The 24,275-nt window shown below is 34.7% G+C and overlaps 3 protein-coding genes across 14 annotated transcripts; 2 read left to right on the top strand and 1 right to left on the bottom strand.

Annotated features, from left to right (window-relative positions):
• The first annotated feature begins 5,232 nt into the window (after positions 1 to 5,232).
• On the top strand, positions 5,233 to 10,348 carry LOC112726202 (splicing factor U2af large subunit B-like). 12 transcript variants are annotated; one of them, XM_072231789.1, is made up of 14 exons: positions 5,242 to 5,455; positions 6,177 to 6,505; positions 6,704 to 6,823; positions 7,208 to 7,278; positions 7,573 to 7,666; positions 7,914 to 7,984; positions 8,075 to 8,122; positions 8,216 to 8,275; positions 8,451 to 8,511; positions 8,592 to 8,704; positions 8,811 to 9,263; positions 9,358 to 9,493; positions 9,737 to 9,804; positions 9,986 to 10,348. In XM_072231789.1, the coding sequence occupies exons 6-14, from the start codon at positions 7,949 to 7,951 to the stop codon at positions 10,121 to 10,123; spliced, it is 1,113 nt and encodes a 370-aa protein (XP_072087890.1). In that variant the 5' UTR covers positions 5,242 to 5,455; positions 6,177 to 6,505; positions 6,704 to 6,823; positions 7,208 to 7,278; positions 7,573 to 7,666; positions 7,914 to 7,948; the 3' UTR covers positions 10,124 to 10,348. The 12 variants fall into 12 exon arrangements, 10 of the variants coding, with proteins under 10 accessions (XP_025631290.1, XP_025631291.1, XP_072087890.1 ...); XM_072231786.1 differs by having other exon boundaries at positions 5,247 to 5,455; positions 7,573 to 7,709; positions 8,069 to 8,122; XM_072231787.1 differs by having other exon boundaries at positions 5,247 to 5,455; positions 7,573 to 7,709.
• A 965-nt stretch (positions 10,349 to 11,313) lies between these two features.
• Positions 11,314 to 12,005, bottom strand: LOC112726204 (auxin-responsive protein SAUR78-like). Its single transcript, XM_025775515.3, has one exon. It carries the CDS (start codon positions 11,817 to 11,819, stop codon positions 11,424 to 11,426), a length of 396 nt encoding a protein of 131 aa, XP_025631300.1. The 5' UTR covers positions 11,820 to 12,005; the 3' UTR covers positions 11,314 to 11,423.
• Positions 12,006 to 15,145: 3,140 nt separating this feature from the next.
• Positions 15,146 to 17,644, top strand: LOC112726205 (GDSL esterase/lipase At1g33811-like). The gene is made up of 5 exons (XM_025775516.2): positions 15,146 to 15,577; positions 16,310 to 16,434; positions 16,570 to 16,815; positions 16,956 to 17,214; positions 17,293 to 17,644. The coding sequence occupies exons 1-5, from the start codon at positions 15,313 to 15,315 to the stop codon at positions 17,508 to 17,510; spliced, it is 1,113 nt and encodes a 370-aa protein (XP_025631301.1). The 5' UTR covers positions 15,146 to 15,312; the 3' UTR covers positions 17,511 to 17,644.
• Positions 17,645 to 24,275: the final 6,631 nt, after the last annotated feature.

The raw sequence follows: 24,275 nt of genomic DNA on the forward strand, positions 1-24,275 counted from the left end.
GTCCATGCACTTCATAACTTCCTCTATTTGAGCTTTCGTACCTTTACAGAAAAGTAGTAGATCATCAGCAAACATCAAATGGAATATTTTCAGGCTATGTCTAAAAACTGACACCAGTATCTACGAACATTGAGAAACCTGATGGACAATAAAACAAGCAAGACACTCCATACAAAGTACAAAGAGATAAATGGACATGGGATCCCCTTATCTCAAACCCCTTTAGGGATTAAAGTTCTGGAGTTTATCATCATTCCATAAAATAGACAAAGAAGATTATGTCACACAAGCCATAATAAGATTAATAGTAGCCGTCAGAAAGCCAAACTGAACCAAAGAAGCTTCAAAAAATCTCTAGTCCACTCTATCATATGCCTTCTCCAAATCAATCTTAAAGACCATGGTTCCTTTCCTAAACTTAGTGTTCTTCATGAAACTCATAATTTCCACTACAATGATGATGGTCTCCATAGTACCTCTTCCCGGGATATAACCACCCTGAAGCAGACTAATGATTTCTAAAAGAAAGGATCTAACCCTGTTCACCAGCACTTTTATAATGATTTTGTAAAGAACATTACATAAACTGATGGGATGAAAATCTCTTAAGGAAGTAGGAGTTTCAACTTTAGGAATCAAAATAATATATGTCTCGAAAATTTTAGCATTTAGAATCTCTTTCTTAAAGGCTCTCTTGACTAAACCCCGCACATCATTGCTTAGAGAGTTCCGAAATTCCTTATAAAACAGGACTTGAAAACCATTTGGTCCCAGAACTTTGAAAGAATTCATAGTCATTACAGCTCTTTTTACCTTTTTCAACGCCACCTGTTCAACTAACTTTTGACAGGCCTCATTACTAAAGGAATGACTGGAAAATTCTCCCATTGCATTTAGATCAATATTCCCTCTTGTCGAAAAGAGGTTTTAGAAGAAGGAGTTTGTTTCTTTCTCTAGCTCATGGAGATCAGTAGCCCAAGTTCCATCTTCAAGAAACAATCCATGAATCTTGTTCCGCTTTCACTTGATGATCATTTGCAAGTGAAAAAACTTAGTGCTCCTGTCACCATACCGAACCCACTAATCTCTCGATTTCTAATATCACATAAGCTCTTATTGGAGAAGGATAGTATTTGGCTCATCATGAATACTTTATTCTTTCACCCTCAACCTTAGATCCTCAATACTCTTAAGAAAAATCTGAACATCATTCAATTACCTCTCCAACTCCTTCTTTTTAACAAACACATTACCAAATATTTTCTTATTGAAAATAAGAACATCCTTCTGCACCTCGATCAAACTTCTAATAACATCAGGGACCCCTTTATTCCAAGTTGCACGAACAACATTGCTAAAAATAGATGAGTCATTTAGGCAGCTTGGAATCTAAATGGTTTCAAACCTCTCTTGGCTTTCACAGCCGATGTACATTTAGCAAGCAAAGGACAATAATCAAAATGAAGACGTGCCAAAATCTCATTATAATCCTCAAGAAAGAGCATGCGCCACTCCTGATTAACAATAGCTCCATCCAATTTTTTCACAACCTGCAAACCCCACTAACCTTCTTGTACCAAGTAAAACTTCTTCCAATAATCCCCATATCAAACAAAAATAGTTTGTCAAAGTCTCCGCAAAAACCTCCGCCCTAGTCTAACTGAAAGCACCCCCTCTAACCTCACTCTGCATCAAAATCTCATTAAAGTTCCCAAATACAATTCAGGGACCCTGAATCATATTGAAAATCCTAATCAAATCATTCCACAGACCCATTCGCTTATGAATATGGGGATTAGCATATATAACACTACAATAACTAGAACCACTGCCCATAGAGATTTCAAAACTAATACATTAGTCAGCCATATCTACCATTTTGACAGTCAGCATAGAATTAAAGTACAACACTCAGATTCTCCTATTGTGACCTCTAGCCTCCACAATCTCAATATCATGATAACTAAGTTTACTCCAAAAGAGTTTCATTCATTCAAAAGGCACATGAGTTTCATAAAGAATAAAAAAAGTTGGACTAAATTTATGAACTAACTCTTTGCAATGCACCTGGACCATTTTGTTAGAAGCTCCTCTAGTGTTCCAAGATAAGAAATTTGTATCTAAACGATCCATAAAAATAATTAGACATAAATGGAACCAACTTTAGCAGTGGACCTTTAGTGAACCGATGAAGGACTAGCAACCTCCCGTGTTCTTTACCTTCTCGGCACAAATAGCTGCTTAGGAATGCTCCCCACTGCAACGGAAGCCACCATCGGCGTGTTATCCTGCTGTTGTTGTTTCATCGCATCGTCACTGTCCTGGTGTACCGGCGAGTTTTGCAGCGTTGCTAGTTTGTGTCTCTTGTGGCCATTGTTGAGCGTGGGGGTAGTCGAAGACCCAGCTACAGATACGCTGTTGAGCTTCCCCCTTGACTTCGATGGAGTTCGGCGAGAAGAAGAAAGCAACCCGCTACTCAATCCAGCCTTCTCGTAACTGGTGTCCAAAAAGGGGGGTGTCAAGTCTTTAGCCACCTATTGGGCCTTAGTTTTCTGGCCCAATTTTCTTCTACCCCTTCTAAAAATTTTGGTCTAGCTCTCTTCTCTGTCCAACCGCTTCTTCACATCTGCTTTTCCATGCAATGTAGTTGTCTGCATCTTCTTCACAGAATCCACTACTGCCGCGGCATCAATAGATGCAATTCCAAATTAAAAAATCTAGTGATTCTGATTCACTGAATGGCTCTCATGAATAACTGGTCCTGCTTGTACATTCACAGCCACCAAAGGAACCATGTGTGTGCTACACTCCCCTGCTATATTCCCGAAACAATTACACTTCTCACATATCAATGGCCTACATTCATACTCCACACTATATTCAACGTCGTCAACAACCACTCGCCGAATAACTGAGAGTCCCAGATTCACTTGTATACAAGCCCTAGCAAACTTTCTCTTTCTGCCGACTTGGTTGCGAGATCCTCCTTGACAAGTTTGCCTATAGCCGAAGCAATCCGCATCATGGCCTTTTCATGATAATATCATATGCTCAACCCTACAATCCGTATCCAAACCATTGTGTCCCTAAACGATGCCCACATAGTTTAAAATTCGGAGTCCATGGCTTGACTGCAATATAATGCCCTAACATCATTCATGGACCCTCTAATAATACCTTTTCCTTGTCCTTCTTAATATCAAATTTGACTCAAAATAATTAAAACCAACATCCAAGATTTCATAGCCTTCTTTAAGCCTCCATATACCTTTCAGTTTATGCACCAAGGCCATATAACTAAAATGCTTCTCAAGGACTTTAATCATGATGGCCTCCTTGTAGGGTTCAGATAGAGTGTTTCTAGCCTCCTCAGAAAACCTAATTTTTGGAGGCGTTAGGCTGCCTTGTTTCTTCGTGATAACCGCCATTGAATCTTCATCTAAGGCATCAACCCTAGTGAGCCCCAAGGATTTAGAGAAATCGATCACCTTATCACGGAATAAAGCCTTCAAAGCCACCCTAAAACTACCTTGTTGGAAATCCTCCTTGTCACTTTAAGATTTGCTTATGTTTATGTCTGTTTTCACAACATAATTATATTTTATTATCTAGTAGTTGTATCATATTAAAAAATTTAAAAAACATTAAAGTATAGAAAACAAGCATGCATACAAACAATAATTTAGAATTAGTGATATCACCTGTGTGTTTGGCTATCTTGAAGGACATTGTTAGTTTTCAAAGCTGTTTGAATAATACTATCGCCATCACCATCATCATCTGACTCTACCAAATGATTTTCTTAAGCCATCGATGTTTGCTTTTCTTACCTTCTGGTTTGATGTCATCAGAAGCATAAACAATGTACCTACCTATATTTGTGAATATCAAAAGACATTGGAAAAATTGTAGAGGTAATGAAAGACAAAAAGGTATTGTTTTTTATTTATATTTAAGTCTTTCGATTTAAGAGTGCATCAAAACATGGTTCAAATTCCATTAAAAGTACTCTACAATTGCAATAATTAATATCTTTTTCAAAAAAAATTATACAAGATCAAGTGGAAAAAAGTCAAATAAAACTGGAACACACACAAGCAAGATAGGAGAGGGATGAACATTGAACGTGCCTTCATTGTAAATAGGAAATGGCGGAAAAACCTCCGGATTAGGATTATCATCAATAAAACGATCTTCCAAATCATCTTCATCGCTGCAATCTGACCTCTCATTCTTTGTGTCAACAATATCCATCCCAAATGACTTTCTGTCCATAGTAGTTGAGGAAACAAAAGGAAAGAAGAAAGACAAATACAGTTGGAGAGTGAAGGATACGAAGAGGGAACAGCGAGGGAACGCGACAGAACCCACGGACAAACTATGTAGAGCAGAGTAAAGCAGACAGATGGACAGCGCAGAGCAGACCAGAAGCGACGGAAGACCACCAGCCGACAAATGCTCACGCCGCCATGGACGACAATGCAGATGGACGACGACACCCACGAACGGAAAAGAAATGCCACCGAATAAGAACTTCAGAGGACAAGTTAGGGCTGAGTAGGTTCTCTCACTTTGGACAAAATATCAAGAATTGTTTTGATATTTTTTAAAAAAAATGTGTGGTTAATTAATTATTAATCATTTTAATCTAATTACAAGAATATTCGATTTTTTAATAAAATATTCTATTATCTTAAACAATTTTATTATTGTAAAAATTAAATTAAAAATAAATATAATGTATAAAGGTTCGATTAAAAAAAGAAAATATAAAAATTTTATTAAATAGAATATATATTTAGAAGTTTATTTTGTTAAAAGAAAATACTAAGATCCAGTTTGTCAAAATAAAAAATTTTTAGGTGCTAAAATGGTTATATATATATATTCTTTTTTTAATTATATAAAATTATTAAAATAAATATTAAATTTCATTAAATATATTTAAATTGAAAAATAAATATTTTATGATAAAATATTTTTGTTTACATTTTACAGATGATCAATAAAATATATTTTTTATTTTGCTTTTTTTGGTATTGAATTATTTTTTATTTTAACGGATTGGTTTTTCTGCTGTGGATGTAAAAAGGACATAATAATGATTAGGGCTTTCTGTTGGGCTATTATAATGAAAGTTAGGGACTTATAAGGCCCATTTGAGAAGATGGGTTAAACAAAACAGACCGAGAGGGTTAAGCTTGGTCTCCGTATATATATATATTATATACGTCATAAATGAATATATCCAGAAACAAATTCCAAGCAGAGAGCAGTTAGCTAGCCTAGAAGAGAGGGACACACCAGTGAGAAGGAAATGGCCGAATACGACGAGAGATACGAAGGTAACGGTGAAGAAGAAGAAGAGCGCCTTCACAACTCTCATTCTCGTCCTGATTCGTCTCCTCCTCCTCCCGACCCTACCAACGACGATCTCCCCGACTCCAAATCTCACGTATCCTCTCTCTCTCTCTCTCTCTCTCTCTCTCTCTGTGATTCCATTTTAACTAGGGTTTGGTCCTTTTATTGCACTCTACATCTATCAGGGTTTTAGATGCCTTTTACCTTTTCTCTGCTTTTCTATGTCTTGCCATTCAGAGCGGGTTTTCTTTTTTTTTGGTTCCTTCTTTAGAATCGGAACAGGGCAAAGCAATTACTAATTAGATTTATATGTGTAATTATATGTGTGTATGTTGTGTTAATATTTTCTGTTTGATTACGCTCCCCTTTGCATGATTATAGCTTGAGATGTTAAGGTTATTGTGAGCTTTTTACTTTGCGTAATTATTTTTTGACTATTGAGTCTTTCTAAGGAAGCTGCTACCAAGATGATTCTTTGTTGTTTTTAATTCTAAGGAAGAAAGTCTCTCTGCTGCTTTTTTTTTTTTTAATTTTAAAAAGTAGGTTGAAATATGTAATTCGTACACCATATTTGATGTTTATGTTTATATCTGCTGTTTATTATTGGCTGCCTTGGCTTTGAGTCCTTCATTTTATTATCAATTAGGTGATTCTGATTGTGGATTATGTATACCTAATGCTTGCTTCACATGCAATACGGACTATGTGGCATATATGTCTATTGACATTACCCTTATTTTTGTATATATTGCTAGTTATTGGGTATGTAAATACGTGCTTCATTACTCTTTTGTTGTTTATATTTCTATTCGCAGCATGGCTCTCGGGAGTATGACAGAGAATCTTCAAGGAGCAGAGAAAAGGAGCGTGAGAAGGGAAGAGAAAAGGACAGGAAACGAGACAAGGGGAGGGACAGGGATAGAGATAGGGAGATAAGCAGAGACAGGGACACAGAGAGAAGTAGGGAAAGGGACAGAGATAGGGAGAGAAGCAAAGATAGAGAAAGAGATCGGGATGGAGAGAAGGAAAGGGATCGGGACCGGGACCACCATCACAGAGACCGCCATAGGGATCGCAGTGAGAGAAGGGAAAGGGGAAGAGATAGAGATGATGATGATTATTACAGAAGCCGGGACTATGATAGGTAAATAATCCATCTCAGGTTTATTCCTTATATCTGAGTATGAGCTTGTGTATCTTTGTCAGCACGGGTTAGCAGATCTTCTAAGAATTTATTGTTGATTTCCCAAGATACTTGCTTATGCCTATATTTTCACATTCATTTTATTGTCTTTTGTTCATTTTCTTTTCCAATTTGTTTCTATATCTTTTGATGGTACAGACGAAGGGATTATGATAGAGAGGATAGGCACAGGCGCAGGTCTCGTTCACGTTCTGGATCTCATTCGAGGGGTAGATCTGAGCATAGATCAAGGTCACGGTCGCGTTCGCGCTCAAAGAGGTATATTGTAAAATAATTCTCGATGCATTTGACAACAGTTGATGGGTGCACAGTTGAAAGCAATGTAATGTTGTATGAATTTCTATTCTTGATGTCAGGGAAGGATTATATTATATCAAGCTTATCGTTTTATGCCTTCCAATCCTAGTAAAGCTTCTACCTACCTTGAATATGGTCATTGAGAAAGCTTATTTTAAGATATAATAACAATGTCTGAAACTCAACTAAACAAGTCTATGTGTGCCTCAAAAGTGTAATGGGAAATGAAAGCACCTATACGATACAAGGATAAAATCATGAGCTCATATTTTCAGTTTATTTTCTCAAATTAAAACTGTTTACAGGTACTATTTATGATTGGAAATTAACTATATTTACTTGCAGCAAAAGGACTAGTGGTTTTGATATGGCTCCTCCTGCCTCTGCAATGTTAGCTGGTGCTTCTGCTGTTGCAGGTACATTTGCTCCTATATGTATATATTATAAACTTTTAATAGTCTGAACTGTTTTTTCTTTGGTTGTCCTAGTATGGAAAATTCATATCACATTGCATGGTGTTAACTTGGTAAGCTATGTTCAGTTATTATTCTGGTATATAGCTCTTTGAAGAGTGGTTTCCCATGGTGTGTAATTTTGTCTTTCTTTTTACTTGGTGATATACTTCTGGAACTAAAAGATGCTTTGGTTTTTTTGTCTTGTGTTTGGTGTTGTTTGTTTTGTTTCTATGTCTTGTCTTGTGTTCTAAGAAGGCAATGTTGGGCTACTAGCCCCACTGTGCTGACAATGGGCGTGAGCCGACACTGTAGCTTTTATGTCCACGGAGGAATCAATGCACCGGTTTTGGTGGGTCTTGTTCATCTTCAACTGGAAACTATTGACTACTTTGGTGACTTACAAATATTATCTCTAAAACTTGTTTATAATGTTCTTTTAATCCTATTCATATTCATATATAATACATGCAAAGAAGTTAAATTATCCTTAAGCTCATGCAAACTGGAGCAGCAGGAGTCTTTTGATACTTAATAGGATGGGAAAAGATTGAAATAATGACTTTTTTTTCCTGAGATGTAATGTACCTTGTCTGCAGGCCAGATTACTGGAGCAAATCCTGCTATTCCTGGGATGTTTCCAAATATGTTTCCGTTGGCTACTAGTCAGGTATCTTCCTTTCCTTATTCCCGCCTCTATTTTTCTGGTACAATATTTTCACTAATTTCACCTTTTTGTTTCTGTCATTTCAAGATGCAGCCATTTAGTGCTCTTCCCGTCATGCCAGTTCAGGCTATGACACAACAGGTAAATATAAACCTTTTTCCTATGATCACGGTTTCTTTCTATTCTTCTAGTAGCATCAAATTTTGTCTCTTATTTAATTTGCCAAATATACAGGCTACACGTCATGCTAGACGGGTGTATGTTGGGGGCCTACCTCCTACGGCGAATGAACAGGTACTACATTATCTTATTCTGATTCTTGTGTTTTGTGTTGAGAAGGAAGTTCTAATTTGTTTCACTCTTACTGATACTATATAAAGTGGCAAATGGACCATATATTTGTTCTGTTGATTTTGTTTGTGGCCGCTTTTAATCTCTCTTCTATTATCTTTTTCCTTCTTTGCTGCAGTCAGTTGCTACTTTCTTCAGTCAGGTTATGGCTAAGATTGGAGGAAACACTGCCGGACCAGGTGCGGTAAAATCTTCATTGGATTGAGCCAGTTTGCAGACATTTTAAGTTACCTAATTCATTCAATCTTATTGTGGTCAGGTGATGCAGTGGTCAATGTTTACATTAACCATGACAAGAAGTTTGCCTTTGTGGAGATGAGGTCTGTTGAGGAAGCTAGCAATGCTATGGCTTTGGATGGGATTATTTTTGAGGTATTCTTTTTCCCAACTACAACTTAGCTCGCATTCCATTGAGTTGGTTTGAATTTGTTGGTATCAATAGGTTGTTGTTTTAGTGAATTTTGCTTTTGTACTTCAGGGGGCACCAGTTAAGGTCAGGAGACCTACAGATTATAATCCTTCTTTAGCTGCTACCCTAGGTCCAAGCCAACCTAATCCCAATTTGAATCTCGGTGCTGTTGGCCTAACGCCCGGGTCAGCTGGAGGACTCGATGGCCCTGATCGAATTTTTGTGGGTGGTCTTCCATATTACTTTACAGAAACACAGATAAGAGAGCTTTTAGAGACTTTTGGTCCTCTTAGGGGCTTTGATCTAGTGAAAGACAGAGAAACAGGAAACTCAAAGGGTTATGCATTTTGTGTTTACCAAGATCTTGCAGTTACAGATATTGCCTGTGCTGCTCTCAATGGAATAAAAATGGGAGATAAGACTCTTACTGTTAGACGAGCTAACCAAGGTGCTAACCCACAGCAACCTAAACCTGAGCAAGAGAGCATTTTAATGCATGCACAACAGCAAATCGCTCTTCAGGTATAACATATTTGTTTTTTATAACAATATACTTGTTACCTAGTCTCTCTGCATATCTTGAGATATGTAATTTCCATGTGGTTGGTTGGTGTAGAAACTTATGTTACAACCAGCTTTAGTGGCAACAAAGGTGGTGTGTTTAACCCATGCAGTTTCTTCTGATGAGCTCAAGGATGATGAGGACTACGAAGAGATTCTTGATGACATGAGGCAGGAGTGCTCCAAATTTGGTAATTCGGGATTTAGTTTACCTTTTTGTACTGCAGACTATGCTACTATGTATTGATTTTTGTTGTCTTATTTATTTGTTTTACAGCCATTTGTTCCGCATTCTCCGAAAAAAGAATCAGGCCTAGTTTTACAGACTGAAGCCTTTCCATAACCTTCTATTTCCGTTGATGCATATTTTGTTGTTACATGCTTTGGAAACTAATTTGTACACTCGGATTTTATTTTGTTTTTACAATCTGTAGGTACTTTGGTGAATGTGGTGATCCCTCGCCCACAACCAAACGGTGAAGCTACCCCTGGCGTTGGAAAGGTTGGTCCCTTTCAGCTATTTGTCTGGAAATTCAATCTTCCCATTCTTTTTCCAGTTTCATTTTTGTATCATTAATAGAAATATGAAATATTGCTGGTTTGCTTTCTGAATATGAAGATGCTTTGATAGTGCTGTTTTATTTGCTATATATTGTGGCTATATTACTTAATATTACTTGCAGGTGTTTTTGGAGTATGTTGATGTTGATGGTGCTACAAAAGCCCGTGCTGGATTGAATGGACGGAAATTTGGCGGAAATCAAGTTGTAGCTGTCTTTTACCCTGAGAACAAATTTGCCCAGGGAGATTATGAAGGCTAGTTGCATTAGCGTCGCTTGGATTGTATTTTAAAAGATTTCTTCTTAGCATGGATTTTCTTTTATATTTTAAACTTTTAAGCCGAGTCGTGGACATGTATTCCATAAAGTGATGATGAATTGTTTTTACATAGGTTGGAGTAGTAAGAAAGTGTTATGATGGGAGAATTTGTTAATACACTAACTAACCTCTATATTGATCCGTAAACCTTTTGTATCTTTTTGAAATTTGTTATACGCTTTAGTTTGGTTTGCTTAAAAGTAGGCCTAACACTAATTACATTAAGAATTTGGGTCTAGGGTGCTTTGGCTTGCAATAACTTTTGATCATTAAATCACTTCGGAAAAATAATAGTGACATCATTCGATTGAAACACTCATATTCGAGATGGGTAATAGAGAAATGATAGAGATAACAATCTATATTCGCTTTCCCGTGTTCCCTGTAGAGTTGTCAAGTGAAGCGCACCCAAATAATCATGTTCTGTAGCAGCAAACTATGTATGGTGGTTAGGGGTGTTCAAATTCAAACCGATCCAAATTAAAATCCAAACCGCACAATGTGTTATAATATTATTATTTTATTATTATATTTACAATTATATTTATAACATGTTCAATTTGTTATACATTTTTCTATTATTCATGTATTATTATTATTTAATAAATATTTTATGTTTAAAATATTATTTATTTATTTATTTTAACTAACTTATAATTTTATTTCTATTGTTATGTTATCGTTGGCTTTTTAAGATATGTTAAGAGTTGTTATGTCATTGTTGATTATTTAAAAATTTGATGTTAAGATTTGTTATATGTATTTAATTTTTTTATTTAAAAAATCGCAAGTTCAAACCGATTCAAACCGCTTGTAATCGGATCGGATCGGATCGGATTTTCAAAAAAAGTTCATCCAATTCAAACCGCACCGCACATAAATTAAGTGTTCGGATTGGATGACTTTTTCTCTTGAAACCGAACCAAACCGCACCGCAAACACCCGTAATGGTGGTGTCTATGACGAGTATAAACGTACGATTGTTATTTCTTCCATTTTTGCTTTAAAAGAGAGCTTTGTTTTGTTAAATAAGCTAGGGTCCCTAGGATTGTTTGGCGTAGCCCACACATACACCACCTAATTAAATTTGTTACATACTTACATTCTATTATTATTATTATTAAGGAGCGGATAATTTAAGATAAAGATGTAATAGAAATAAAGCATATAATGGGAGTGGTATTATAAAAATTGGATTGACAATATTTCCCCTCCAATTTCATAAAGAGAACTCTTAATTAATTAAATGACATAGAGGTCAGCCAATTCTTCCAGAGAGTCAGCAGTGAGCATTGGATCTGCCTTTTCTAGCATCCACAAGAGATGATCAAAGAGAACTACCTCACAGTTAACCACCAAAACATTTTCATAATCATCACCGTCGTTTCGCTTTGACTTATTGATTAGAGCATTCATAAGAGGATGATTCAGATATTTGGAGCTGATTACGTACCGTTTCCTTGTGCTGCCAACAAATATAGTTTCAAAATTTTCATGTTCCTGCATCTCATTTCCAGCCCACAAATTCTCCTTCACAGATTTGGACCTCAAACTGCTATATGATGAAGATCTTCCTAGCTGCCAATTTGACAAGCTCTTGCACTTCCTCAGCATTATATTGATCTTCATCTTCTTCATTGTATTTGGATTCAGGCAAGTATGGAGGGGATGATGGGAGACACGGAGAGTAGTATTGATAAGGAAGAAGCGAAAGATGAGAGAGACAAATAGACTTAGAACACACTCATAACAATTAACAAGTGTGGTACTTCTAAAGAGAGTTAGCGAGGTGGGTGCAAAGTCTCTGTTCTCGGCCGCTAGAAGTGTGGGGTCAATTTTCGATCAAACATTTATTCTAATTTTTTTTGTGACAAGAACAAGTAACCTTTTGATGTTTTTATTAGTGTTCATGCCCGTGCGTCACACGGGAGAGAATTGCAACAACCAATGATTGAAGCTCCCGTATATGCCAGCATGCATTTGAAATGTGGTCTGATAGTTTGAATTCATGCTATAGCATTTGAAATTGAAGATTCTAGTTTTAACTTGAGAAATTAATAAAATTGGTTTCGTAGTTCTTAATTCCTATTCCCTTTGGTTAGTTTTGAGTTTATGAAAAGCATATTTAGAACGTTATTTGTCATCGTAAAGAACTATTAAATAAGTTGACATAATAGAATAATAACAATAATAAAATCTTATTTTACTAAGTAGGTTTACCTACATAAATTAAAAGACACTATTGTATTTTGTTATGTTTGTAATCAAACTATTGATATGTAGATTTTTTTTCATCACTTCATGCATGGTTTTTTTAAGTCTTTCTCTAACTTGTATCTTACTCATCCTCCTATTCGAGTATTCTAGTGATCTTCTTTTCACATATCTAAACTATCTAGGACGAGATTTTACGCTTTTTTTGTAATAGATATCGTTCTAACTTTTCTCTTATATCTTCATTTCTTATTTTATCCATACGTTTGTGGCTATTCATCCATTACAACATCTTAATATCTACCACACTTAACTTATGTTCATTCTTATTCTTTTGCTTTCTAACACTGTGTTCCATACAACATAGCCGTGGCAATGTGAAAATTTTTTTCTTAAAGTCTTAAAGGTACTTTTTTCTCGCATATAAAACCAGGCGCACTTTACCACTTTGACCAACCCGTTTGTATCCGATATTTTACATCCTCCTCAATTTTTTCATTATCCTACATCATAAACCTAAGATACTTGAAATGCTTTACCTGTAGTTGAATGGTTTCTCCAATTTTTTACTTTTGTATTAGTATTTTTTCTTCGCCTATCAAACTTACATTCCATATATACCGTCTTACTGCAACTTATACTCAAATTGTACCCCTTTAGTCCTCCTCTCTACAATTCTAACTTCTAATTTAAATGTTCCTTTGTTTCTCTCGTAAAAACGATATCATTGACAAAAAGCACGTAATATGGTATTAGTTCCCTGATATGCTCTGTAAACACCTCCAAAACTAATGTTAAAAGATAAGGGCTTAGAAATGATACTTAATGCAATTCTACACCAATAAAAAAATTCTTCTGTCACACGTCACTTTAAGTCTTTACATAAGTTTTAATCTCATTGTACATTTCTTTAATTGCATGAATATATTCATTCTTTATCCTTTTTTCTCCAAATTTTTTAATAGAATCTCTCTTAATGCTTTATTATATGCTTTTTTTTAAATTAATAAATATTATGTGTAGATCCTTTTTGTTATTTTGATATCTGCCCGTTATTCTTCTTAGCGATTATATCTATCCATAAGACCAAACTGATTTTCTGAGATTTGTATCTCATATTTCAACTTTCATTCTATTACTTTTTCCCATGATATCATAATGTGACTTATGAGTTTGATCCGATTCTGTAGTTTTTAAAATTTTATATGCCTCCCTTATTTTTGTATATAGAGACTAATGTACTTTTTCTCTATTTATCCAACATCCTCTTAAACACTAAAATATTATTAAAATACTTGGTTAACAAACCGACATCCTTTTCTCCTAAAATTTTTCACATTTCAATCGGAATAATAACTAATCTGATTGGCCTTCCAATTTTCATTCTCCTAAGAGAAAATGTGTTTTATTTAATTTAGTTTTTTTAGAGACTAATTTTTTTGTTATTTCTATTTAGCAACGAATTTGATGTTAAAATGTAAATCGAAAATATGATTATTACATGTTATTTCACAATTTTAGTTATAGAGAAATATTAGAGGTTTAACACTTTTTATCGGTATTAGTTAATATTTTTAGCTAAATACTTTGTTTTTATACCATTAGAAATTTTTTTTGTTTGGTTTCCCACGGTATTCTTCAACCCGACAGGTCAAGGACTAATCCGTCGCGGTACTGAGTTCCATTTAAAGGTGTGCCGCTGGCCAATGGATTGCTGCATGCACAAGGCGGGATTCGAACCCCCGACACTTGCTTAAGCGGACTAGTGAGCTAATTACTAGACCAACCAAACTTGGTTTATACCATTAAAATTAGTGTTTAGATTTTAAAATTTAGAATTTAATACTTATAATTTAGAATGTTAATTAAATATTGACAAAAAATAATAAAATTTCTTAATAATATAGTATTACTCTTAGTTAAATATTCCTTCTCTTATAATCTCAAGGCTCCGTCATTATACTTTTATTTTTCTAACAAACGCTTTCATTTATATTTCTAAAATAAAAATCTTAAATAATTAATTTATAATTTATATGATCAAACTAAAATTCTCTCTTAACAATTTTCCAAACTACTCTTTCGTTTAAGTTGAATATATGATTACATTTCATTAACAAGTTTTAAAACTAAAAATTCTTGGAATCAACCATTTCTTTACCAATACTTTACTAACACCAAGATCTATCAAATTTTTTCCGTACACAGAATTGTGAATTTGTAATATTTCCGTAGGATTCAAAACCTTCTTTTCTATGATTTATTAATTGGCTTGGCGCTGAGTTAGAACTTAAAGGAATCAGTTGCTTTGTGGAGAGAGCTATACACGGAAGCTGCTTCTTTTGGGTAGTGATTAACTGATTATAACAAAGAAGTTTTCTGAAGAACCCCAACACTATTAGCTAGGGAGCTGGTGGGTAAAACATGGAGATTAACTCTGGCTTTTGTACGAAGGATTATTGGATTAGCAGTGGCCGGGGAGAAGCCGGAAAAAATAAATACTCTAAATTAAAGTCCTTCCACACTTGAAAAGGAAGAATCCATCGTGCAAGCAATTAAAAATTGAAAATACCCTCCTCCACTAATGTAGCTATATTTAATTTGGGTTTAGGAAAGACCGTATTTATCCAAGTATAAATTTTGGTCACGGGATTTTACCTCAAAGTCACCGATCGATAGTATAATGCAAGTGCGGTTGTGGTTGAATAAGCCATAAATACATACATGATACATATCCTCCCAAAAGGAAAAGGTACTTTTTCACGCTTGCCGAACCAATTATCATGAAGGCCTATGCTTGTCACATGAAGGCCATAAATATTTAATATATACACAACAATGTAACTCTCTCTATAAAAGTGTATATAATGTCCTTATACCGCCATGTCGATTCAAAATTATTAGTCAGTCCATTAAGATGAAGCATTTTAGGGACACTATTTTGACATGCGCATGCATGTGGTTACTAAGTTTGAGTGATATATGCTTGTGTCAGCCGCGGTCGCCACAACAAGGACTCCAAGTGCCATGCTTCTTCATCTTTGGTGACTCATTGGTTGACAACGGAAACAACAATGGGATGCTAACCCTTGCCAGAGCCAATTACAGGCCTTATGGCATTGACTTCCCACAGGGTCCTACTGGCCGCTTTACCAATGGTCGAACTTATGTTGATGCTTTAGGTAAATTCATTTAATTTTCCATTCTATTTTATAAATCTTGCATCATGCTTATTAACTAGTGTATGTGTTATATCTGGATAATAATAGGTCGGTAATGATAAGGATATACTTTCTAAAGTTATCTTATATAACATAGTATTTATAATTTTATATACATAATATTTGTAATGACATATTTATTATCTCTAAAATTACATAATTATTCTAGTATTGATTAATAAATATTAAATGAAATAACTTTAAATTATTCAGATTAATTTTTTATTGTCATTTAAATATTATTATTATTGATAATGGATAATATGAGCAGGAGTAAAAGATTCAAGAAAAGATGACAAAGTATTCAAATAGTAGAAGGCAATCGTTATTTTCTACTATTTGTTTTACTTTTATTTATAACAATTTAATGTTCTCGTTTTTTAAAGGTACGTCATGAGTCTCGCACCGAATAAATAAATAACTTCAATATAATATTGAATTCATAAAACTCTGTTACTTAATATACTAGTAATCGGCTAAATCATAACAGAGTGAACAATCGCTAGAGATATATAGAGAAGAATTAGCATGTGATGAATTACGAATGGACATATTTCAAGCTATATTACTTTCAATTTTCAACGTCGCATAGCCTAAAAGGAAATATTCTATACTTGTCTCATTACATAAACACTTAGAGCGTTCATGTGTTAACCAAATCTAAATGCAATATTGGTAATTTGGTAATTGCAGCTCAACTTCTGGGTTTTCCAACATATATTCCACCATATTCAAGAGCACGGGGCTTGGACCTTTTAAGAGGAGCCAATTATGCATCTGGAGCAGCAGGCATCCGGGAGGAAACTGGAAGTAATCTGGTAATTAAGTATATACATACATGATACATATGAGAAATCCTTGTATGGTTCTGGAATACAATTCATGCATTTCTCAAACCAACGACAACCACTCATTTTTAATTTTCATAACAATTCTAATTTCTAAATGAGCAGGGGGCTCATACATCAATGAATGAGCAAGTCTCTAACTTTGGAGAAACAGTGCAGCAGTTGAGGAGGTACTTTAGAGACAACGATGCGCTTAACAGCTACCTTGGCAAGTGTTTGTTCTTTTCAGGGATGGGAAGCAACGATTACCTCAATAACTATTTCATGCCAGATTTTTATTCCACCAGCTCTGATTACACTGCCAGAGCATTTGCAACGATCCTTCTTCAACAGTACGGTCGCCAACTAGCTGTAAGACTTTTGCTTCGATGGAACACTCTCTCAAAAGAAAAGAGTCTACAAACACAATATTTAAGACAAAAAGAATAAAAAAGTGATTGTTACAACTAGGTATGATATGATATGTCACGTTTCATTCTATTGTTTTGCAGCAATTGTATTCGCTAGGTGCAAGGAAAGTGATTGTTACAGCAGTTGGCCAAATCGGGTGCATACCATATCAATTGGCCCGTTTCCATGGGAATAACAGCAGATGCAACGAAAAAATCAACAGTGCCATACAATTGTTCAACTCAGGTCTTAAGAGAATGGTTCAGAATATTAATGGAGGGCAGCTTCCAGGAGCAAAGTTTGTATATCTGGATTTTTATCAAAGCAGCCAAGATCTATCTTCAAATGGAACGTCCCTTGGTAAAACTAAAGTTGTTTTATATATTTAATTCGACACATATCTTGTACATTGTAATAATCACCGAAAAGCACATACAGGATTTGATGTGGTGGACAAGGGGTGCTGTGGGGTTGGAAAGAACAATGGGCAGATTACTTGCCTTCCTCTTCAACAGCCATGCCAAGATCGACACAAGTACTTGTTCTGGGATGCATTCCACCCAACTGAACTCGCCAACATCTTACTAGCCAAGGCAACCTACACCTCACAATCATACACTTATCCCATTAACATTCAACAATTGGCAGCGCTCTAAGAGAGAGCCGTTCTACTTTTTACGTATGTTTGAAGTTGTTTATGTGTCACTGCAATTTGCTGATGTTGTTCTTGTTCCTTAATTACGTGGATGATGATAATATAATAATAAATTTCCTTAGTTGATTTATAGCAGCTGATTTGTTCGATTAGACTAGTACTACTAAATTCATACAAGAGAGTTGGTTGTGATTGAATTGAGTAAATAGCAGTACACCACAACGATTGTCTCAACGGTCAACTACTGGATTGAATTCATAGTTCCCATTAAAAGCTATCATCCCCATGAGAGCGTTCACTGCTGCTGTTGGGGAATGGCGTCTGGAATGGAAGACATGTGGTTTGGCCTCTGTTCCTTCCTATGCCGCAGCAACCTCTGAATACATCAGTAAATAAAAAATGAAAATTTTAAAAAGTAAAGAATTACGAACTTGTTACGTACAGTGAGCTGCGTGTTATATGTTTGGGCCAAGAGATGAGCGTACTCCTGAGCATTGTACTGATTTCTGGTTGGGTAGTTAGGCATAAGGTAGTTGTTTAAGTAGTCATTGCTGCCCATGTTTCATAAAACCAGTAATTTACGTACTTCTTTGCCATTTCAAAATTTAATTATTATGCATTATTTTAATAAATTATTTTTAAAAAAATATATACAGTATAAATTTTGAAATAAATAAAAAAATTATTAAAATTAAAATTAACGCACCATAAGAAGTCAAAAAGATTTTTTATAATAGTATAATTTTCCATGTTTTCATAAGTTTTTTTTATTCTTGAATATTAAAAAAAAAAGAAAAAAAAAAAGAGAAGACGGCGAAAGAGAAAAGACAAAAAAAAACTTATTTCAATGGATACATTTTGTTTGTTATATAACATTAAATTGGTTTTAAAATTTAAATTTGTTATAAAAATTCAAATTTTGGTTGGAGTGAGGTTTGAACTTGGATCTTTCAAAATTTAAATTTGTTAAAAAAATTCAAATTTTACTTTGAGTGAGGTTTAAACTTGGATCTTTTAAATATTGGCAAAATAGTTGCCCACTAGATCATCATCACTTTTAACATTAATTATGTTATTGAATTTATATATTTAATGATTATATTTGTATACAATATAAATTCTTCCGCTACATATCATATTGTGATTAATATATGATTTATTGAGGAGTAGCCACAGCATCCTTGATAATAATTATATTTAAATAAATCACATAAATATTAATATGATATATTTGTATGTTATGAATTATATAATAAACTTATCCACAAAAATTTATTATGTTATTCACATATAATTAGATTGAAATAAAAAATATTTCTTACTTCTTAATTAGCCTGCAGGTATTAAGATAGGGCTGCACATGGATCGGATAATATTCGCATATCCGCGGTAATTATCCGCATCCGATCTAAATTTTGCGGATATTATCCGATCTGCACTATGGTAGTTTAAATAGCATAGTGATATCCGCGGATCCGATCCACAAATCCGCACGTCTCATATAAATAGCATAGTTTAAGAAAGTAAATCCTAATGTGATATGAATTTTAGTGTGTTTTTTTATGAATTTTATGATATCTTGTTTTTAATTTTCTATGTTGTACTTCAACTTAGAATAATTAAACTTAAATCTTGTGTTATTATTTTTTTTGTTATTCAAGAGAACTTTTATTGATAATATTTTAGGAGTAAATAAGTTTAAACAGGTAAAAAATGAATTTTATGGATATTTTTTTTGTAAAAATAATCAAATAAAATCTTAAAATAGTTTTTTTTTAACTATGCGGATATACCCGATATCCGATCCGATCCGATCCGTTGGCCTGAAAAAATGCAGATATCGTATCCAATCCGATCCTATCCAATGAGTGCAGTGCATATCGGATAGAATTTTAGGCTATATCCGATCAGATCTGATCCGTGTGCAGCCCTATATTAAGAAGTAGTATTTTATTTTCTAGTTTCAATACTTTAGCTAATATAGTGAATATTATGTGTGTGTTAAAATCTTTGCCCACAGGTAGATTTTAATAATACTATATGATTCATATGAATTTTGACATGACTTGCATTGGCATGTATTATCATATATTATGGATTTTGATGTACCTATTTAAAGTTGAGTAATGTTAGCATGATTTATTATTTGCAGCAGTAATGATATTCATTTGTTAAGTGGTGACAACTATAAAGAATGGAAATATAAGATTTTCTTTCACTTAGAGTGTGCAGACCTTGACTGTGCTCTTTGTAGGGAAGAGCCTCCGACACCTACTGATGCTAGTTCTCAAGCCGAGGTAGCATTATATGAACGGTGGGAGAAATCCAACCGTTTAAGTATGATGTTCATTAAGTCTCGTATTTCAACTAGTATCCGAGGTTCAATTCCCAATTGTAGGAATGTCAAGAATTATATGAAGGCTATTGATGAACAGTTTGAGTCTTCTAGTAAGGCACTTGCAAGCAACCTAATGGCACAATTGTCATCTATGAGGCTTACCGGCGTAAGAGGTGTGCGTGAACACATCATGAAGTTGAGAGATATTGCAGCACAACTGAAAGCTTTAGAGGTTGAGATCTCTGACTCATTTCTGGTGCATCTTATTCTAAATTCTCTTCCTGCCCAGTATGGACTATTTAAGATTTATTATAATACACATAAGGAAAAATGGTCTATTAACGAATTACTGATGATGTGTGTGCAAGAGGAAGGAAGGCTAATTCAGAAATTTGGTAAAAGTGCACTATTAGTGACAAATGAAGGTGGTAAAAAGCAAACTCATAAGAAGAAAAAAAAGGGGTATTGTATCCCATCCTATGAAAAAAGAAGGTGCACGATGTTTCTTTTGTAAAAAGAAAGGACACATGAAGAAGAAGTGCCCAAAATTTAAAGTTTGGCTTGAAAAGATAGGTACTAACCTTTGTGATCTTATTCCTTCAGTGTGTTTTGAATCTAATTTTGTTGAAATATGTCATGACACTTGGTGGATTGATTCTGGTGCTGAAATTCATATTTCAAATACCATGCAGGTTTTATAAGGAAAAGGAAACCGATAGGAAGTGAACTGAGCATCTATATGGGCAATCAGATGCGTTCACGTGTTGAAGCTGTTGGAACATTTAGACTTGTATTAAGTACTGGTTGTATTTTAGATTTAGAAAAAACCTTTTATATTCCAGATTTTTCTAAAAATTTGATTTCTTTATCTAAGCTTGTAAAACAAGGATTATGTATAAATTTTTATGATGATTCTGTTGATATTATTAAAAATTATAATATTATTGGACGTGGTACTTTAATTGGTGATTTATTTAAAATCTATTTAACTAATAATGTTCCATCTGGTCTTATGGTTATGCATGGTAATGGTATGAATGAAAAATCCTCCATGTTGTAGCACCGAAGGTTGGGACACATCTCCATTAAGAGAATGAAGAAATTAGTAAGTGATGGGATTCTTGAACCTCTAGACTTTACTAATTTTGATACTTGTGTAGATTGCATTAAGGAAAAGCAAACCAAAAAATTTCAAAAAGGTGATAAAAGGAGTTCTGACATGAAGGTTGTAGTAGGCTTAGAGAAGGGAGGTTGAATCTATGTCTTTCTTTTAATTTGATAAACTTAACCCTTTAAAGTAAACTTTCAATTCTTATTCTGTTTGAACTCAGCATCGGAAATTTATGAGACAATTTATTTTTGTCTCATGAATATCAGAAAATAGAACAGAGCAGAGAGGAGAAAAGCTAACACCATCATGTATCCTGGTTTGGTTGCCTTGTGCTATGCAACCTATGTCCAGTCTCTACCACAACCGTGGTTGAATTTTCACTATAGTTAAAGTATTACATACACCGATTCCACAGGATTGACACAATCCTCTCACACTCAAGTTCTAACCTAACTTGACATTGGCTATGTTAATACCTAACTCTTCACTTTTAGTGCTCACCCAACTAAGAAAGGGGTACCTCACTGGTACAAGATACAAGACACAAACATACCTAAAGAAATCTGAAAATAACTCTAGGCTTTTCTCTCAAGTGTATCACTCAGCCTCTTTCCATTCATTGGCTTTTACTTGAGCTCTCTTAATATGCCTTTTCACTCAAGAAATTACAGAAAGATAAACATTGAAAAATAAAATACAATCTGTAAAACATGAAAGAGATTGACTTCTTCAACAGCCTCTGTGCTTTATGATAAACCATATTTGCATGTTTCTGATTCAGTTCTTCATTTTTGGTGGAATGCTTCTTTGAAAGAAAACACTGTCCAAGTAGAGTCTTCAGAGAGCTTCTTCACAGAACAAAACATCAATACACTGGGTTATCTCTCCTTGGCTTCTGAATGAATACCAAACTTCTTTTATCTCATTGCATGTTGTTGAGCTGCTCTTCCTAGGTCAACCCGTGAGCAGTGTGCTTCACCAACCCACCATCTCACTTTTTCCCATTAATCCTTGGAATGGAAACTTTTGCTCTGACCTTCTCTTGTTGACTGAAAATCATAGAAAAGCAGAAAACAATATCCTCAATGGTAAACCCAAATCTTGGCCATTGAGAAGCTACTTGGTCTCCAAGACTCACTTGTGGCCGTAGATTCACAGCAGATTGGAGCAGAGATCAACTTTGTCTTGTTTCTCATTTTTGGACTAGCAGAGAGTTGGGAAGAAGAGAAGATGGCAGTATGCATGTAATAGGAAATGGTTTACCTTTAACCTTTGCTTAAGCTTGATTTGGTTGGATTATGCTGATTTGACCTCAACCTTTCTTGCCTAACCTTCTCATTCTTTTCTTCTTCTGTGAACAACTTGTGGAAGAAGCTCTCTCTTACTTCTTTGCTCTCTGACCAAGAAAGAGAAAGTGTACGTTGCTTTTTCTTGGTGAAAGCACATGGGATTATTTAAATGAGAGAGGCAATCGAACTTGGATCGGGTTTGATTTGCTTGGCCCGTCTGATCCCTTGCTTTATTTTTCTTTGGGTTTTCATTGCTTTGTAGCTCGCCAGCCTTGTTTTTAATTTCATTCAATTTGGGCTGCTTTGGTGAATTGATTTTGGCCTGCATCACTAAATCAAAACAATCAAAACCAATTGGGTAATTTATCCAATAATCTAATGTTTGTCATCATCAATTATATTAGTTAATTTCTTAACTCAATATGACATATTAGAAATAATTCACACTGACATATGTTGTCCTGATATGTCGTTAAGTGGTCAGAAATATTTCATCTCCTTTATTGATGATTATTCACGATATATGTATCTCTATATGCTTCATAATAAATATGAGGCATTGAATGCTTTTAAAGTTTATAAAGCTGAAGTAGATAAACAATGCAGAAAGCAAATTAAGATCGTGAGATCAAATAGAGGTGGAGAATTCTACGGGAGATATACTGGAAGTGGACAAGCACCTGGTCTATTTGCAAAGTATCTTCAAGAGCATGGTATTGTGGCACAATACACTATGCCTGGCACACTAGATCAAAACGATGTAGTTAAAAGAAGAAATAGGACTTTGCTGGATATGGTGAGGAGTATGCTTAGCTACTCCAATCTTCCTTTATCCTTGTGGAGTGAAGCCCTTAAGACAGCCGCGTATATATTAAATAGAGTTCCAACAAAGGCATTTTCTAAAACGCCATTTGAGCTATGAAAAGGTTGGAAACCTAGTTTGAATCATATACGCATTTGGGGTTGTCCTGCTGAAGTTCGGGTTTATAATCCACAAGAAAGGAAGTTGGACCTAAGGACGATAAGTGCCTATTTTATCGAATATGCAGAAAAGTCTAAGGGTTACAGATTTTATTGTCCCTCCCATTCAAGTAAAATAGTTGAATCTAGAAATGCAAGATTTTTAGAACATGATGTGAAAAGTGGGAGAAATCATCCTCTTAAAGTTGTTGAGAATGATAATGTTTGTCAAATCTCTCCATGTACAAGAGTGATTGTTCAATACAATACCCATACAAATAGGGTCATTGTAGAACAACCTATTACTAATACTCCACATCATGAAGATACTGTTCAAGTAGATCATATGGTGGATGATCAAATTTTTCATAATAAAAATATTGTTCAAGAATATATTGCTCAACAACAACTTCAAGAAGAGGGAGAACCTGTTATGCCACCATCTTTACAAGAGGTTGATAATGCAACATTAAGAAGATCAACAAGAATAAGAAAGCTTGCAATTTCTAGTGACTATGTAGTGTATCTTGTTGAGTCTGATTATGATGTTTGTAATGAAAATGACCTAACGACATTTTCACAAACAATGGAAAGTCATAATTTCAATTTCTGGCTAGATGCTATGAAGGATGAAATAAATTCTATAGCGGATAACCAAGTTTGGGATCTTGTAGAATTGCTTGATGGCTAAAAGGCCATTGGCTGTAAATGGGTCTTTAAGACCAAGAAGGATTCATCAGGCAATATTGAGTGCTACAAGACTCGACTTGTTGCTAATGGATTTACTCAAAGGGAAGGAGTTGACTACAGAAAAACCTTTTCTCCCATTTCAAAGAAAGACTCTTTCCGCATTATTATGGCATTGGTAGCACACTTTGACATGGAATTACATCAAATGGATGTGAAATTGACATTCCTTAAGGAGATTTGGAAGAAGAGGTCTATATGAGACAACCCGAAGGATTTATCTCAAGTGCTGGTAAGGAGTTAGTTTTCAAGTTTAAGAGAGTAATGTATAGTCTTAAGCAGGCTTCCCGACAATGTATTTGAAGTTTCACAATGTGATTT

The sequence above is a fragment of the Arachis hypogaea genome, unplaced genomic scaffold (genome assembly GCF_003086295.3).
Source record: "Arachis hypogaea cultivar Tifrunner unplaced genomic scaffold, arahy.Tifrunner.gnm2.J5K5 arahy.Tifrunner.gnm2.scaffold_878, whole genome shotgun sequence".
Taxonomy (NCBI): Eukaryota; Viridiplantae; Streptophyta; class Magnoliopsida; order Fabales; family Fabaceae; genus Arachis; species Arachis hypogaea.

Excerpts from the sequence above, each read along its gene's own strand:
- LOC112726202 (XM_025775505.3), top strand. The coding sequence starts at position 5,318 with ATGGCCGAATACGACGAGAGATACGAAGGTAACGGTGAAGAAGAAGAA. Across the intron at positions 9,494-9,736 it reads GCAGGAGTGCTCCAAATTTG|GTACTTTGGTGAATGTGGTG; the intron begins GTAATTCGGGAT and ends TACAATCTGTAG. Across the intron at positions 9,805-9,985 it reads CTACCCCTGGCGTTGGAAAG|GTGTTTTTGGAGTATGTTGA; the intron begins GTTGGTCCCTTT and ends TATTACTTGCAG.
- LOC112726204 (XM_025775515.3), bottom strand. The coding sequence starts at position 11,819 with ATGAAGAAGATGAAGATCAATATAATGCTGAGGAAGTGCAAGAGCTTG.
- LOC112726205 (XM_025775516.2), top strand. The coding sequence starts at position 15,313 with ATGAAGCATTTTAGGGACACTATTTTGACATGCGCATGCATGTGGTTA. Across the intron at positions 16,816-16,955 it reads AGTACGGTCGCCAACTAGCT|CAATTGTATTCGCTAGGTGC; the intron begins GTAAGACTTTTG and ends ATTGTTTTGCAG. Across the intron at positions 17,215-17,292 it reads TTCAAATGGAACGTCCCTTG|GATTTGATGTGGTGGACAAG; the intron begins GTAAAACTAAAG and ends AAGCACATACAG.